General features: G+C 36.7%; 1 protein-coding gene across 1 annotated transcript in view; it reads left to right on the forward strand.

Annotated features, from left to right (window-relative positions):
• Positions 1 to 17,415, forward strand: part of nfatc3a (nuclear factor of activated T cells 3a) — a gene marked incomplete at its 5' end in the record, with an annotated part of 41,502 nt that overhangs the window by 8,194 nt on the left and 15,893 nt on the right. Inside the window, 4 exons of the mRNA XM_007544076.1 lie at positions 11,968 to 12,167; positions 12,670 to 12,842; positions 13,487 to 13,627; positions 17,239 to 17,294. Of these exons, the coding sequence (XP_007544138.1) occupies positions 11,968 to 12,167; positions 12,670 to 12,842; positions 13,487 to 13,627; positions 17,239 to 17,294 (570 nt within the window). The remainder of the gene's footprint in view (positions 1 to 11,967; positions 12,168 to 12,669; positions 12,843 to 13,486; positions 13,628 to 17,238; positions 17,295 to 17,415) is intronic.

Here is a 17,415-nt window from a genome sequence, read left to right on the forward strand (position 1 = left end):
ATCGTCCCTCATGGGTGATCGGTATCGGGAGGAAAAAACCTGATTGGCACATCCCTACTAAAAACCACAGTGACATCATTGTCAGTAAAGGAATTATTGGTGCATTGGCATCGTGGGTAGGTTCCAAGTCCTGCTGGAAAATAAATTAACTTCTCCACAAAGATTGTGTCTTGGAAAGAATTACTTTAACAAGAGTCTGAATGAGAAGATTGTCAGCAGAGAAGGATGAAGTGCTCTGAATGTAAAGCTAAGATAACTGCTTTGACTTTGAGACACAGTGGACTAATACCTTCTGTTGACATGGCTCCCCAAATCATCTTAGACTCTGGAAACATTACACTATCTTGAAAACTGTACAAGTGTCATGTCTGCCGTCTCCTAGACAATTATTTATGGCCTAGAATAATGCTTCTGTACTAATGTTTGTATTGGGGATATATTCTTGGAAACTGAATTTTTGGTTTTCAATAAGAAAAAAAACATCAAAATAAATTGAAATAAATGTTCTGCATAACATTATATTGTAACTATATGATATACAAGTTAGTCTTTGTACTGAATTACTGAGATAAATTAACCTTTTGAGTATATTCGATCTAATTTTGGGCACCTATATGTACAATCAGGGGTCATTATTCGACTGAAAATAGGTCAGTGTGCAACCTGTTAGTTCAAACTGTCATTCACATCCTGTTCTACTGTAAAACTCAGTGAGTCTACTTATACGACGAGTAGTAAGACAGACAGGCACGATGGCATGAAGGGTGTGACAATATGCCTGTCAGCTAGTCTGTCATTTGATAGGATGCGTAACGGCATAGATGAGAGATAAAGAGAGAGAATAAGACCAAGTAACAGAAGATTTCAGTCTAATTAATAATTTAAGAGCCTAATGCCAAGCTTTTTTTTTATATGTGTGGTTTAGGAAAGGTCTTTGTTCACCATTGTTGCAGAACTTTACAATGGTTGCAAAATAGTTCCCTTTGAAATCAGCTTTTCCATATTTTCCATACTCTTATTTTTTCCCAAATTTTTACTTTTAGCATTTTATTCTGAATTTCCCTTTTTACATTGTAACCACATTTACTAAATCCCCAAAAGTTTATAAAAGTGGAGTAAATTAATTTAGCAAATCCATAGTCAAAGGTCCACATTTACTATTATTAAAGGTTCACAAATATTACACTGCTGTGGTTTAAAAAAGTGTTTAAATGTATTTCCATGTCATTTTTTTTAAATAACTAAAACATTATGTGCAAATCAAGGAATACAATTTTTTTCACATTTTAAAAGAAAACCACCCTTTGAAAATACTATGGAGTTGAGCTTAATTTTGAAATATGTATCAAAAAGAAATCTGGAAACGGTAAACTATTGTACACACTGTTATAATGATTTGCTCAATTTTTTTCTTCCATCTGTCTCAGAAATCTCTATCGAATACATGACTATCTGTCTTTTCATGTACATGGCCCTACGACACTGCTTTGTATATTTGATACTTGCTGGCTAGCACTGCAGTGTAAAATGTCCCATTACTTTCTTTTTCACATCTTGAACTACAGGACTTGCTTTACTTGTTCTTTTTTTTTCAATGGAAATGCTTTGCACTAATGTTTAAGTGTATGTTTTTGATATTTTTTACACTTGCTTATTTGTAATTTTCTATGTAAAAATATTTTTCATTGGTTGGTGGTAAGATAAGTTTTAGCTCTTGGTGTCTCCAGATTGGGAGTAAATAAACCATCGGGTGAACTCAGTTCACCACTAGTGATTATGCACATTATGCAAGATTTAACAAGTAAGATAAAATACAACACTTGAACAGCTGTGGACACATTTCCTAAAACAACAAAGACTTCTGCCATTTGTTGCTTTAGAAACAGCCTATATCCTCATACATTCAGTCATGCAGTCTCCTTCAGGGCAATCATTAACCATTTCCACCTCAGTTAGACCAAGATTCAATCCTGCCATATGTGACGATGCATAATTTAACTTTCAGATTTTTTTTAACCAAGCACTTGTCACTGTTGCCCTCTTTTCTCATCCTGAGGAGACAATGTTTGGTATTGTTGCTTTATTTGATGTAGCTAGTAATTGAAGACAATTGACTTGGATCACAAAGGCATTTAGAAGTTGATTTCAAACATCAAAACATGGTCAGTAATACCTTTAGATTTTTGGCCTACAAGTCAGTTTAGTTGAATATATTTAATTTCACATACATAGACACAGTTTGTTAGGTTATTTATAATACCTAGTGTTCCCTGTTTTAGCAAGAGGCTGTAAATAGGCCACAATAGTGCTGTTGTGATGAGCAAACCATGAAAGAGGATAACACATGTATTTCTTCTTTATATTAGCTGGGTTAACAGTTTATTTCATCATATGCATCTAAACCGGGAGGTGTTGCACTTTCTGAGTTACCGCTCCAATATACCGGTCTGCAGGAACTACCAAGGATGAAAGAAAAATTGAAATGCTTTCATAATCAAATTCACGAACTGGTGTGTTGTCACATACTGAGTTAGGAAAGCGGTTGAGAGAAGGGCAGAGATAGCATTTGCTTCTCATCAGCAGCGGTTTGCACGACTCTGCACAAAGAAAATGTGTGGGTGAATGAGGTATTGTGTAGGAACCAAAGTAGGTTGAGCACCAAGTTTGACAAACTCATTTTTTTTAACTGTTTAGAAATATATATTCTTTTGCCTTTATATTAAATATTTATTAAATTCTTTATTCAGGTATAAGAAACATCTGCACATTTTCTGTGCAGTTCTGGCTTCTTAGCTATTTGGGCATTGATCATGTCTAAAAGAGCTTCTAATTTGAGAATGAAAAACAGATTTTATATTTAGTTAATTAGTAATAACTCAGCACACCATTAATAACATTACCTGGTATTTTAGAATAATTAAGACTGTTATTTAATGTAGAAAAAGCAAGGAAAGTGATCAAAGGTGTATTACAACAAATAAAATAAGAAAATATACAAGCCTTTTTGTGGGAAGTTATGCAGAAACCATTTGATAGGAGTCAAACTACCTAAAACATTTAAGAAGTTTTAGTATATCATACTCTCCAGGTGTACTGGTGGAAATTAATAAGCTGTTCTCTGAAGGCAGAAAATTATAGCAACGTGTGATTGCGAACTTTCTGCTGCAAAATTGTAATTTCCACACTGGATATTTAAAAATGATACATACAGAAATCATTTTTGCAGTTGCCAAAGATAAATATTTTGTGGCATGTTAAAATATAAATAGTAAAATACTAGATGGCTTAAAATTCTGTACATTTTTATCCAAAAATAGTTGGATCTTAATTGCATTTTGTTGTTGTTTTTTGGTCTTTTGTACATAATTTGCCTGACAAACTATTATAGCAAGCATCGCTTACAATATGTCGTTTTGATTTTAAATTTTTAGATTTGAAAAATAGGCTCCATATCCACTTCTCAATGCGAAACCTCTTCTTCTCCTTGAGTCTTGACACTTCCAGTGACGTGACGTCACCAAATAACGTCATTGCTGCCATCTGGACATGGAGATGACTTCCATTTTTTGACCAGGCCGTTGCCCATATCAACACACTACTGAACTGCTTTGTCTACAGAAATCTAATGTAGCCTGTTTAGGGTGCAGAGCAAAAGTATTCAATCAGTTTTAGAATTCTTGTATTGACTCATCCAGGTATTTAAAACTATACTTTATAACCTGTTTCTATGCAATACAAGGCAGTTTAATGCTACATGGATGTAGCGAGAAGGAGATTTAGTGACATAGTTATTGTGTAGATATTCATCAGGGTTTCCAATGCCATCACAGGTTTGTTAAATTATATGTTGAAAATATCCTAGATGCGTTATTGCAAGCTGAAATTGTGTAGCCAGTTAAATTAGTTTTATTGCCCCATCCATCCACTCATCCATTGGATTATTTATATTTTTTAGTGGAAAAGTGTTTATTTCTATTATCTAGTTGCTAACAAATATATTTTTGGTTAAGGTCAATAAATATCCAACAATGTTGATTTATAAAAGATGTTTAGTGGTGGTATTAGGTTTGTAATCCTAGTGTTGTAGCAGCACTACATGAAACACAAATTTGGCGCCTCTCATTTGGATAACAAAACATGGCATTACAGTGAGTCAGGAGTTTGATATCAACTGTGTCGTTTTGTGAGTACAGCTCCTTGTTGCTGACCAGCTTATGCACATTATGCAAGATTTATGCAAGATTTAACAAGTAAGATAAAATACTTGTTAATCTTAAGATTATTGTTCTGTTAGGATATATCGGTTTTATATCAACAGAAGATTATGAAAGATTAAAGTATGCTTAGGAGTTGCCATAAACAGAGATCATACATAAACATAAAACCTGTACTCTTTTGTGATGCCTGATAATGCATGTTTTCTCTTAGGTGTTCTGGAGTAGTTTGTTTCTACATAGTGAAATGGTGTTAAAAACGGTGATCATGATTTTCCTATCTTTTTTTCTCTTAATGACAGTAAATTTGTAATTGCTTTTGACAACAGCTATTTACACTGCTGGGTATTATACGGGGCTCTATTTATACACATTATAAATTATTTTGATAACTGGCCTTTTTACCTGGTTAGGAATAAAGATGTGTTTCTTCCTCCGATTTGTATTTTTGCCATCTTCCAAAGGGTAAAGCTCAACAAGGTAAACACATTTGTTGAAATATACCTTTAATTTATTTTGACTTCTGGCTGCGATAAGAAAAAATAGCCGTTTGATAAATTAAGAAAATGATAAAATGTGTGGAAGGAAATGGTTTTATAAAATTGTACTTGCATGTGTGTTTCAATTAATTTTATGTCTAAAATACTCCTGTATTGCTTGTTAATTTTATCCTAAACCTTGTAATATGACTGTTAACTGAAATTTGGCTGCATGTGTGCGTAGCTGTTTTAGCCATTCCTCTGGGGCTAGCTGCAAACCTTAATCAGTTCACCTGTTGCTAGGAGACATATAAGTCCAAAGCCTCTCTGGCTGAAGGCTGAGGTATCCTTGGGCATATTTAAAGAGCTTATTTGTGTGCTGCTGCACCCACACAAATATAAGGAGCCCCTCTGGTATTACCAATTTGGCTAGAGATGGGGATAGGCCGATGCGGCAGAAACAAGCTGACAGACGATGAATATGCTGTTGCACTCACACATGCAGCACACAGCATGGCAGCAAATCTAAAGCACACAAATGTAATGGAAAGCTGTGAATTATGGAAAAATAACAGAGAGAAAACATGTATGTTGTCAGTATCATCATGCCTGATTAATCTAATTGAAGCTATGGTGTCAGGTGACAAGGATTTGAAATGTAAAACAGCGTTTCTGCAACTCGGCCTCATTTCCACTAGCTTAGATGCATGAAATGATTTTGATCCCACAATTTGAGTGACCCCATTAAAGCTTGTTTGTCATTCAGCCTCTCATTATCAGCATATCTGGTCTTAGTTCTTCAGATGTAAATTTTTTCTTCCTGGCAGGCTACACATTTTTCTGTACCTTAACAGATGTTTCTATCTACTTGCGTTAGCCTGACTTATTACAGGCTAATATCAACTTGTTATACTAGTGTTATTCAGTAAAGAGGAACCTATATAATAAAAAAAATAAAAAAAAAAAAAACATTTTAGATGAGTCTTATAATTGTAATAATAAACATTTCTAAATACTTCAGCAGGAATAGACTTTGTAATTTGGTGTGCCAGCACACCAAATTGATTTAGTAATTAATTGATTTAGTATGATTTTTGTCTTTTGTAGAGCAATCACTACATTTACCTTGGCATGAGTTGGTTTGTGATCACAATGGTGAAGTAACATTGGGTTAATTACTACAATTTCATAGTATCGTGGTATTTACATGCAAAATCTTTCTGGTTTTATTTGAAACATTATTCTTCTTTCTGCTTAAAATAGTAACAAATTGATCATTACAGATATAATATTATTGAGTACATATTTTTATTATACTAGTTTCAATACAGTACATAATCTGGTAATTTGCTTATTTTTCGGGGAGCCAATCTGGAGCTTATCTACCTTTCAGGACCACTTAACAATTTATTGCAACCAGAGAAAACAATTCACTCAAAACATTTAGGAATTTGTATGCATTTCCTTTGATCATGTCCACTGCGAAACCCTTTTTATGTTTTGAATCTCAAGGGGATATATTGTGTTTTGTTTATTGTTGAGAGAGTTTATAATTTTTTGGGCCCACAACTACATTCAACTTCATTATTTTGTCTGACTTTCCAAAAACTTTGAACACCCTTGAGTTAAGTCATTCTACACTTTGCTTTATCTGCTGTGGTAAATACTGTAATCTTGTGAAATCGTGTTGTTTTTACAAGGTCATCAAAGCATAAAAATTTCACACAAGCCCGTGCCTAGCCCATATTCATGCAGTTTACACTTTATGGACTGGCTGGGACTACTGTTGCCTTGCCCCGGGGTTGTATTTGATGTAAACATACGAGAGGCTAGCTACTTACTTTTTGTAATTTAGTACCCAGCGCACAAAAAAAAAAAAGTTATCGAGAAGTGGGGGAGGAGAAAGAGAAGTGTGCTTAAGAGTGAGTGAAAGTGAGGGAGGACAAAATGGGAATAAAAGGAATTGAGCCTGGAAGTAGAACAGGGCCATATACAGGCCTCATGCTGTATACAGTAAACGTGTCTGCTGCGTGTGTCGGTTTGTGCATGCGCATGAGCGTGCACATGTATTGACCTTGTTTAAACAAACAGTCAACCAGCCCCCTGGCTCTCACTGCCCTCCCTGGTGTACTGGGCAACAGCAGGGCTGTGTGACTTTCTCTTTCTGTGTGTGTGTGTGTGTGTGTGTGTGTGTGTGCGTGTGTGTGTGTGCCAATAGATCCCATGGTGCCTCAGTGCCACACCAGGGAAACCACTGCCAGATAAAATGGGACCTCGCGTGACCTTGACCGCTGTTTCTCCTGTTTTTATGTCAGTGGTGCGCACACACTAACCAGACAGCTACATACACCCCTTCCCTGTCTTCCAAACATTGCAGACTGTTCCATAAAACACAGTTTGTGTGTTTAAATCCACATTTTTAATTTTTACATCCACTTTCCTAAACAAGCGTCAGGATTTTAGTTTACACCAGCATGGGTCTATGTAGCTGCTCACGCAAACGCACACACACACCCTGCACACACGGGGAGTCTCGCCATGGCAACAGCGGAGCAACACAGGGAAACAACTTAGAGTCAGGCGGTCGCTGTGAGAAAGTGTCATGTTACGGCAGAGGGCTGAGGCTGAGGAAGGTGAGAGGGTAGGACAGGAACAGAGAGGAGAGAGTGACACAAGGAAAAGTAGAAGGAAGAGTACCAATGACGAAAACAGACTGGTGGAACGACACATTGAAGAGAAACTGGGAAGAAGATAAACACAGATAATGAAAGACATAATCTGAAAATTGTTCAGTGAACAGGTGGTGTTTTACCCTTAATCTTCACCCAATGGCTGAATGCTGTTCTAAGTCAAAACAGTCCTGGAGAAATTAGAAGTAATTTTAATTTTCAATGTTTGTCTTTTTAATCAAAAGTCAAAATGCTTTTAACTCTGTGTATGAATGTATGCAATGTTGGGACATGTTTTTCAACCTCAGCTTGCTCTCTTTATTACTGCCTCAGTGGAACAGATGAAGGCCAAAAATAAGTGGGGTCTTTATTTAGTAGAAGGTGAGTCTGTAACCGTATCCTGCAGTTTTATTTTAAGGAAAGGGTTTATCCTAAACTCGATCCACAATCAAATGCTGGAAGTCAGAAGTTGGTTACGTGCCTCAGCGAACCTGGACCTGGGGGTCTTGTGACTGCCATTAATGTCACTGTGGTTTAATATAACAACTGATTTCTATCAGGCCTGATTTACTCTCAGAGCTTTCAAATTGAGAGGAGGGAAGAAGTTTAAAAGTGCAGCAACCACCCTCCTGAGGTGTTTTACACTCATCCCTACATTTAGTATGTGGTTTAGGAATGTGGTATAACTCAAGAATGTGTGTTTTGTGCATTTATGTAGAAAAGCTTTCATTAACTTGATAATTCTGGAGCTCAATACATTCTTGTTTACATATCCTTCTTTGAAGTTTGCTTATACCTTTGATTATAAGAGTTATGGTAATATCTATTAGATTTAATTTGTTACATTTCACAGGCAGGTAAATGGCTGCTAAGTCAAGTTATTCACTTGGGCTGTGAGCCTACAGCTGGCTGTGTTACAACATTAGCCAAAAGCAGTGATGGTTGCCTCTTTTTTTCTTTTTTTTTTTGGTTTCCTCCCAGTAAAGGTGCACAGGAACATGTGGGGGAGGGGTAAAGCTGCGCCAATGTAGGATCTATAGAGAGGGTCAATTTCTCCTTTATATTTTGACATTAAACTATTGGGATGGTATGATGGGAAAAAATGCTTCAGCAGTTTTGAAAAAAAAAAATTCTAAAAGTTTTTGTGGCTTTTATTTGCAGTTTTTAGACAGGAAATGGGCAAAGACAGAAGGGGGTAAAACATGCAGCGAAGGTTGACTAAGACTTTTGCATGTAACAAAAGTTGACAAAAACTGCACCAACAGCTAATTGCCTCTGTATATGGGGTACCCACTTTAAAGACACCCCAGAACTTTCTAAAGCATGAATATGCCATGAGACCTTGTCTGTTTCCATAAACTTTTTTTTGACACTTTGGGATAGCAAAATAAAGGTATTTCAGAAATGCTTAATAGTAATCATTTTTATAATAAATTTATAATAATCATTTAGACTATTTGATCCTTTGTTGTTGAATGCACTGTACTTTAAAGGGAAATATAGTTACCAGACAGTACAATGCTTCTTAAAACGCATCCTGAAAACTTTGCATTAAGGACAAAAATGATCATAGTTGTTGCATCTCTAATTACAAGTTCTGACTTCATGGAAACTGATTCTATGTAATGCCAAACACCAGCTCTTCTGCTTTGAAGCATTTTCCATAAAACATGTTTAATATGTAGAATCAAACTGAGCTAGCAAACAATACAAAGCAAAAACACTCTTCAGAACATGCAATGCAATAAACTCTTGTTTATATCCCTGTAACAGTTTTGTTTTTACATCTGTCTGTCCTCTTCTACAGATCCTAGCTTTCTTTTAATCTTGTCTGGAACAGATATGGCATTGTGAATAAACTTGTCTTCATTTAAAGCCATGCATATACACACCAACACACGATGCGTAGTGCAGACATGCATACATTCAAACACGAGTCAGGACTTCATGTTCTCACTCCAACAATATGCAGACGTGATTATAAAACAGGAATCAACAACTCAAAGGGCTGTTGATTCTTGCAACTTGTTATTTCTTTGAATCCAGATGTTTCATTTTGATGACCTGTGTGTTTCAAATCAGGTTGGTATGTTGATCTTAGGATTTATTACTTTGTCTGACATAGCACACCCTAAATTAAGGAGATCTGCTACTCTTAGTCATTCACGCCGATTGATAACTATGCTATTTTAAAACTAATTCAGAGTATGTTATAAAGGAGTGGCAGCGTACCTGAATGTGCCAAAGTTTTGCTTCAACAGGTTTAGTTAAGATTCCATTGTAAAAATGATAGTTTATATGTTTCATGTAATAATTTGTGCAGTTTAGCATTTCTACTATGATTTATTCCACTCAGTTTATTTACGTACTTCTCAGTAATAAAAATATTTGTAGGTTAATCCTTTTTTAAGTATGCCCTGAACATATTTGTTTTTTATGGTAGAACATAGGCACCCCCATGTTTAAACATTTACTTTTTTTTTCTTTTAGCTTGTTTTAGAAACTGTTGAGAAAAATGCAGCAAATAAGGAACACAGGCTACTAAATGTTGAAATTATGTTTGTGGTTTGGAACGCCAAACGACTTATTTCTAGCTCACCACCTTTCTGTCCTTTCATGCATTGATCATTTTCCACCTAACACTGACACCAGGGTGTGTGACGCAAACTGGCCAGGGTGTAGCGCCAGCAGCCAGCTGTGGTGGGATTGAAGCTTGGCAGTTAAAAGTGGTGAAATAGCAATGAAAGGCCTTCTTCTTCTTCTCTGTTGGTGTCTATTAGCTACCCTGCATCTGAATGGGGGTGTGGTCATTTCAGAGCAGTCCGGTGTGAGCGTGAATGTGGGGGGATGCCATCCTGCTGTCACAGAGTCTTCCAAGTACAACATTACTACAGTGGTGGGATTGTGTGGCTTGTGTGTTTGTTCTGTCCTTTTGTAGAAGAAAGGTCCTGTTCTTCTTTCCATTTTCCTTTAGTTTTTTTTTTACCCAACATGCAACAACTTTACCCCATAAAAGATTTTCTTCTCTGGAAAGCGGCTAAAGTGGCAGCATTCGGGGACAACTTGAGAGAGGAAAACTGCTGCTTGGTGCTCATTTTCCAACCATGTTGGCTCAAGTGAACCATTGGAAATCTTGATGACATTCTCACTGGCATCTTTGGTACCATACAAAGAAAAAAAATAATCTTTAAGTCAGACCTCACAGAATGAATTGAGGACTTTTTTCTCTATTAGACGACTTGATGAAGTACAACTTATTTTATATGTTAGAGATTCCCTTTCTCGTGAAAAGATTCAGACATCCATTCATTTTTAAGGAGTCTTCTGCTCATCTGAGACTGGGTTGTGAGGGTAACAGACATCCCAAGGTGTTCCCTAGTCAGATGGGACACACAGTCACTCCAGTGAATTCTGCGCCTTTCCCAGGGTCTTCTCTGTGTGGAAATAGAAATTCCTTCGTGTTAGAAATGTTATAGCTCGACAGTATCATGCTGTCACGATGCTACTATTGCAAAATACCACATCAAGTATTATAGTTTTTGATTCCCTAAAGCCATGTTTCTTGTTTCGTATCAAAATACAACACAAGAACCTCAAGTAATACTTTTACCACCTCTAGTAGGAATTATTGATTTTCATAACTGATGGGAGCAGATTAACTACAATGTAGAGCTAATAAACCAGAACAGAGCAGAAAGTCAGGCATATTAATCTTTGCTTCAAACACGTTGTTGTTGTCCTCCTTCCATGGGATTGCCACAGCACAGTAGCCTCCCTTCAATCCACAGCTGGGTGCACACAAACTTGGCAAAGTTTTTTTTACTGTGAACTGGATCTTTAGCCAACCTGTTCTACCACCATAGCCACTGCCACCCACGCCTCAAAAACAATGCTCAAAAGGAAAGGGAAGTGGAGTACAGACTGAGCAACTCGTGCTGCTTTTTGTTTAGTTGTGAAGTCGACATAGGAACATCATCCTCAAAGTATCCTGGTTTTCCGACTTTATGTGCAGGTCGGAAAACCAGTGTGATTTGCTTTCTATTGTTGTACTAAGTGACCAGACTGATTGCTATTAGCAATACAAAGTGATAACAACGTAACACTCTAAATTATATTAATTTACCACAGATGGACCATAAATATTTGTTTGTGAAAATATTTTCAACAAAATACTAACTACCAAATTGCTCGTTATGGCAACTACTCCTGTGTTTTAAATACACAACAAACATATTGTATTTTGAGTTTGGGGTTGATGACTAACCTCATTTCTTCCCTTGTGGAATTCAAACTTCAGGGTTCCTTGCTTTTTAGTTTTACAACTTAAAAAATTTACTTCAAATTGGGTTAAATAAATATCATGAAATATTTCTGTTTAGAAGCTATGCTATTGTAGTTTTAAAACACATTGACAGTGTGGTGATGCCTTGGAAATACAGTATGTTACTTAGGAAGGTGGTTCTTTCTATAAAAGGTTTGAGAGCTTCTGTCCTAAAGTAGAGATATGTACAACATGTGTGTATTCTTTCACACCTTCCGTCACGTCAAGCCCAAGGACTCACGTCTGTATATTTTCTTTCTCTGCCTCTGTCTGTTGTCTTTTAGCTCACTGGCTACAATGACAAGCCTGTGAATCTGCAGATGTTCATAGGAACCGCAGACGACCGCTACTTGAGGCCACACGCCTTTTACCAGGTGCACCGGATCACCGGGAAGACTGTAGCAACGGCCAGCCAAGAAATCGTGCTTTCCAGCACCAAAGTTCTTGAAATCCCTCTGCTTCCTGAAAACAGCATGTCAGCCAGGTACATGTCGGAAGTAAAAGTTGAATTATAAGGCCACATGGGCTTACCTCCATGGAGGAAGGGCTAACCGAGGAAAAATAAACACCCTTTTTGTTATAAATATACGCATCGTCTTCCAAAATATATTTTATAGAGTTTCTTGCTTTACACTTATGTAAGGGTTGGTTACACATTAAATTTACAGGATTTCCTGTGGAGCAAAGAAATAATTTTTATTTATATAACTATGACCTTTTACAGCTAAATAATTACGTTTTTTGTAGGATCTGGTTCCATTTACAGTGTGATTCATAGCATTTTTCATGGTATAGGATTTCTTATTTATAACTGTAATAAATTACCCTCGCAGGCAGTTTTAGTTGCCAATCTCCTACTGGGTTTGCGGGCTATTTTATCACCCAAAGGCTTTTTTACAAGTACTAACTAAATATGCCTGAGATGCTTAACATCCTGATGGTGCTGTGCAGGGCCAACTGTTTTTCCCCTCCTCCTTTCCTTGCAGTATTGACTGTGCTGGCATACTGAAGCTGCGGAACTCGGACATCGAGCTGCGGAAGGGGGAGACGGATATAGGACGAAAGAACACACGGGTCCGCGTGGTTTTCCGAGTGCACATCCCTCAACCCAACGGGAAGGTGTTGTCCCTGCAAGCTGCCTCTATTCCTGTGGAGTGCTGTGAGTGTCCACTTTCTGTTATATTCAAACACACAACAATATTTATTTAGAAATTGTCTTGATTAGAATGTCTAATATGAGACATTTTAGCCGATGGAGACTTGAATGTCATGTTCATTCAATCCATATTTAATTAAGATTCTAAAGTTAAAACAAAGCAGATATTTACTGGCACCATAAAATAAATAACCTCTTTTTCCCCACTCTGATTGTCAGACTAACGGTTTCTTGTTTTAGGTCAGCTAGGATTCCTCAAACCATTTATATTTGCTAAATGCCAGATTGAAGCATTGTTTTGCCTTCATCACATTCAGAAATGTACAGAACACTTAAAACAATAATGTTTGATCTTAGTTATACAGTTTAAAAAGCACTTTTTACTAAATAATGAGGTAATGTATGTAATCTCTAAAATATTCTATTTCTCACTGATCTGGCATTTAGCAAATAGAAATAACTGTAGTAGTCCTTTCTGCCCTAGCCTAAAACAGAAAACATTGAGTCTTATTTGATATCAGACTGAGAAAAAGAACAGTTATTTTGTCATTTTTAACACAGTGTATGTAAACATTTGTTTTCACCGACATAGACATTATAATGTGAAATTTCATCAGCTATTGTTAAACTTTCTGGATCTCTCCCAGCCCAGCGTTCAGCTCAGGAGCTGCCGCAGGTTGAGAAGTCCAACCTCACCAGCTGTCTGGTCAGTGGGGGTGAAGAGATGGTGATCACTGGTTCCAACTTCTTCCCAGAGTCCAAGGTTATCTTCCTGGAGAAAGGCCCTGGTAAGAAGAGCCTGTGCAATATCTTTGGATACAGTGTAGTTCCAAGATGGATGGTCATGCTGAATTTTATGTTAGGCAATATTAGGTGTGCACTGACCTTCATTAAACGGCTTAAATAAAATATACATTGGATAATGTTCGGCGTTTTAAGACTGAAAAGTATGAATGGAAGCGTTACCCCTGACTTGTTTTTAGCTCTTCATGTTTTGACAGTTCGTGACTTGCTTAACAGGTTATAAAATTGTGTCTTTGATGTCACATTTTAATTTAAATACTGCAGTGGTCTGTAATAATCAGTGTGCCTGGGGCTCTTCCGTGTGGAGTTCCCATGTTTTCCCTAAGCCTGCATGGGATTTTTTGTGGATGCTTGTGTTTCCTTAAGCAGTCAAGACATTTGAGGAAACAGAAAACAAGATGTACCAGATCAGATATTATTTATTACCTATTACAGTTAATTGACTGTTGATGTGTTTTTTATCTGGTGGTTGTTAGATTATCTAGAACAAAAATACAAAGGAGGGTTCATTAATTCCAATACCTTAAATGCCTTAAAAAGTGATTAAAATGTGGTCAGTATGTTTTTTTTCCTTAGTTTATAGAGGACATTTTGAAAGAAATATTTATAAATGTATTTCAACTCTCTATTTTAAATATTAGTGGATTTTATGCAGCACCTGTATGGATACTTTAGTCATTTGTTATCCTTAAAAGCTGATTTTATCTGTTAACAAATACCCTAAGCTGAAGATTAGCTTAAATTCCTTGTGGTATTTAAAGTTATTTTCTTTACCCATTCTTTTCTTCTGTAAAAAAGGACATGGAAGAGTTGGGTGGAAATTTTAAATGGATGACATTTGTTTAACCAGTCCCTACCTGCCCAAGGTACATTTGTGATACAGAGCAGCAGATTCAAGTTTGTACATGGCAACAAGCTGAGTGGTGTTGCCTTTGTGAGCGAGTGCGGTACTTTAAAATCGTCTATTTAAAAGATCTGCCCCGAGGAATGTGTTCAGGCCCTTTTCAGAAGGAGCAAGTGAAGCATGGCAGGCTACACTAGTGAGTGGAAACCTCTGAGAGGCGCTTCTTGGTTTGGCAGTAACTTGGGCCCCATATTGCATGAACTCATTGGACTGTGAAAGAGACAGAAAAAAGTGAAAGTGGATGGAAATGTGATGTTGATTAGCACTGTGCAAATGGTTGCGCTCATTACCTTCTCTGCAGAAAGACACTGATTACCTTTGATAAGAGAAGAAAAGAAAGAAAACTGACAGACTTTTTTCTCTACCAGGTTTCATAATGCACTGAAACCACATTAACAAAAAAAATCCAGTGATGATGGAGTGACATTAATTACTTCATTTTAAATGCAACACATAAACCCTCAAGTTAGATTCTCTTAAGGCAAATAGCCAGAGGGTTTTTTTTGTCAACAATTGTACGTCTACAGTGAAAAACAACTGGACACAGTATAGGATTTTGTAATGCATTTCACAATATTACAAAGTTATTAAAACAATCACACAAATAAAACCCCACATGGTGACCATCCAGATCACAATAGGCCATAAGAACTCATAATAAATGGCAAAAATGATTGTTGACAACAAGGATCAATGAGTTTCTGTGTGATTTGTTGAATGCTTATGCTGGATTAGCAGGCTTTGACTGATTCTGAATCTGACTCATCTACTCCGATTAACTTTTTCTCCTGATGAACAATGCAAATTGAGGGCAATAAAGCAAGTATCACACAATAAAGAATATTTTGTTTGCAAGTTATTCAGTGATTTGCATATTTTTGAGCCAGAATGCGACTCTGGCTATCCACCAGCAATGATGGATGCTAACATAAATGTCAAGTCTGAGGCAAACTGTGACAAGGACAATGACGCAAGTTCTGGATGCTATATTTACTAGGCAGATTCACTGCCAATTGTCTAAAGGTCATATAGCAATAGATCTTTATTGTATAGCTGAATGAATCTGAAGTAAAACATGTTTTAATCATTTACTAGTCATAGCAGGTTTTTCAGTCTTAACCCTTTGAGTATTTTTTGTTTTTTGGGGGGGATTAGAAAGATGATGATTTAGTTTTAGGTTTTTCAAAGAAGTAATCAGACAGTGAAAAAGAATAAAACACAAGGGAAAGGAAGCTATGTGGTATTAGTATGAGGATTTACTGCTTGAGGGCCCAAATATAAACTGACCCAACAGTCATCCTGCTTTCTGGGGTGGATGTACATTACTTAAAATGTTAATCTTGGAAAAAGATTACCATGTGAGTTACTTGACTTTGTAAAACTCTGAAATTGAAGTAGGTCCATAATTGGTATAGGTCTTTGACTTTTACAAGCACAGCTGTTTACAAAGAGTCTGACTGTAAAGGCTGACAGTGACTACCTTAAAGAGTGACTAATGCAGCAAGGGTGCTGGTGCCGTCTCATTATAAAAGCTCTGCAATTATATATTTTACAACGATGTTTTCTCTAAGATTTGTTTGGTTTTTCTAGCACAATGGGGAGTACATTCTTTTCCACAGAGAAATCATAAGAACTGGGTGGTTCGACGATCCAAGTCATTGTTTTACTGTGGTATGAGGCTCCTGTTGGTGCTTGTCTGACAGAACATGTGGGGCCCTTGCTGCTGCCTGTTGAATGTCAACAAGCTGTGGAGTAATAATGCATTGCTGTCAACTGTCAAGGTCATTGCTCACAGAAAGAGGAAAAAAAAACTGTCATCAACAAGTTAAGATATAAATTCTCAAACGATATGATGTGTTTGAGGTTAGAACTACCTAAAGCGACAGGAGGTTACTACATCCAGGTTTAATTTTCAGGTAACATCAGAGCATCAGCTTACATTTTGGAATTGGTGGTTCTTATAGCTAGCTTAACGGCTTAAATACAACAGGCTTGCAGTTGGGTGCGCATTGTTTAATCTACATTTAAACTAGGCGCCTCTGCAGAAATGTTGCAGATGCCTCACGGTGGTATTTGGGGAAATCCTTTTGGTTTTGTGGAACGGGCCATGCAGGTGCAGAATATACATGGTGCAACATGTGAGCACCATGAAAAAAGGGAGGCATCTGCAAGTTTATTTACTTCAGCTTAGAGGCCAATCCGTCCTGTAGCTTTCAAACTTTTTATTCCTCTCCAGGCTGCAGTGACGGATTTCTTCCAACCACACAGGAATCCTGTTAGTTTTTTCATCCCAGCTGCTTCTTTCAGTCGCCTCCAAGATGTTTCTCCAAATAATAATGTCCCTCAGAGGAAACCTTACGTTTTTAAAGCACTTTTTATAAATATTCCATTGCTGTCAACATAAAGTTAAACAGGCACAGCAAACAGTGGGATTTTTTTTTCTTTTTCTTTTTGCCATTCGAGTCGTATTGGATAGCTGTTAAAATTTCTCTCACTTACACGATAAAAGACAGAAAAAAGTAGAGGTTGTTTCTAATGTCTGTAATCAAATCGGGATATTTTTTCCAAAGAAACTGTTTAAAGTTAATCCTAATAAAACTGTGATTTAATTGGCTGAAATGAGTTAACCACATATGATTGGTATGGTGAAAGATTTTTAACTTTTCTGGTTTTTTGTTGTCTTTATTTTAGATGGACGCCCACAATGGGAAGTTGAAGCAAAAATAATTCGTGAGAAAACCCAAGGTGTAAGTATTTTTTCTTTACTTCTGTGAATGTACATTGGGTTTCTTCAGTGTGATGGTTTTTTTTTCTGATTTTACTATTAATCTTTTAAGTTGTTCAATATGGAATGTAAAAAATAGGATT

Source organism: Poecilia formosa, unplaced genomic scaffold (genome assembly GCF_000485575.1).
Source record: "Poecilia formosa unplaced genomic scaffold, Poecilia_formosa-5.1.2 Scaffold986, whole genome shotgun sequence".
In the NCBI taxonomy this organism is placed as follows: Eukaryota; Metazoa; Chordata; class Actinopteri; order Cyprinodontiformes; family Poeciliidae; genus Poecilia; species Poecilia formosa.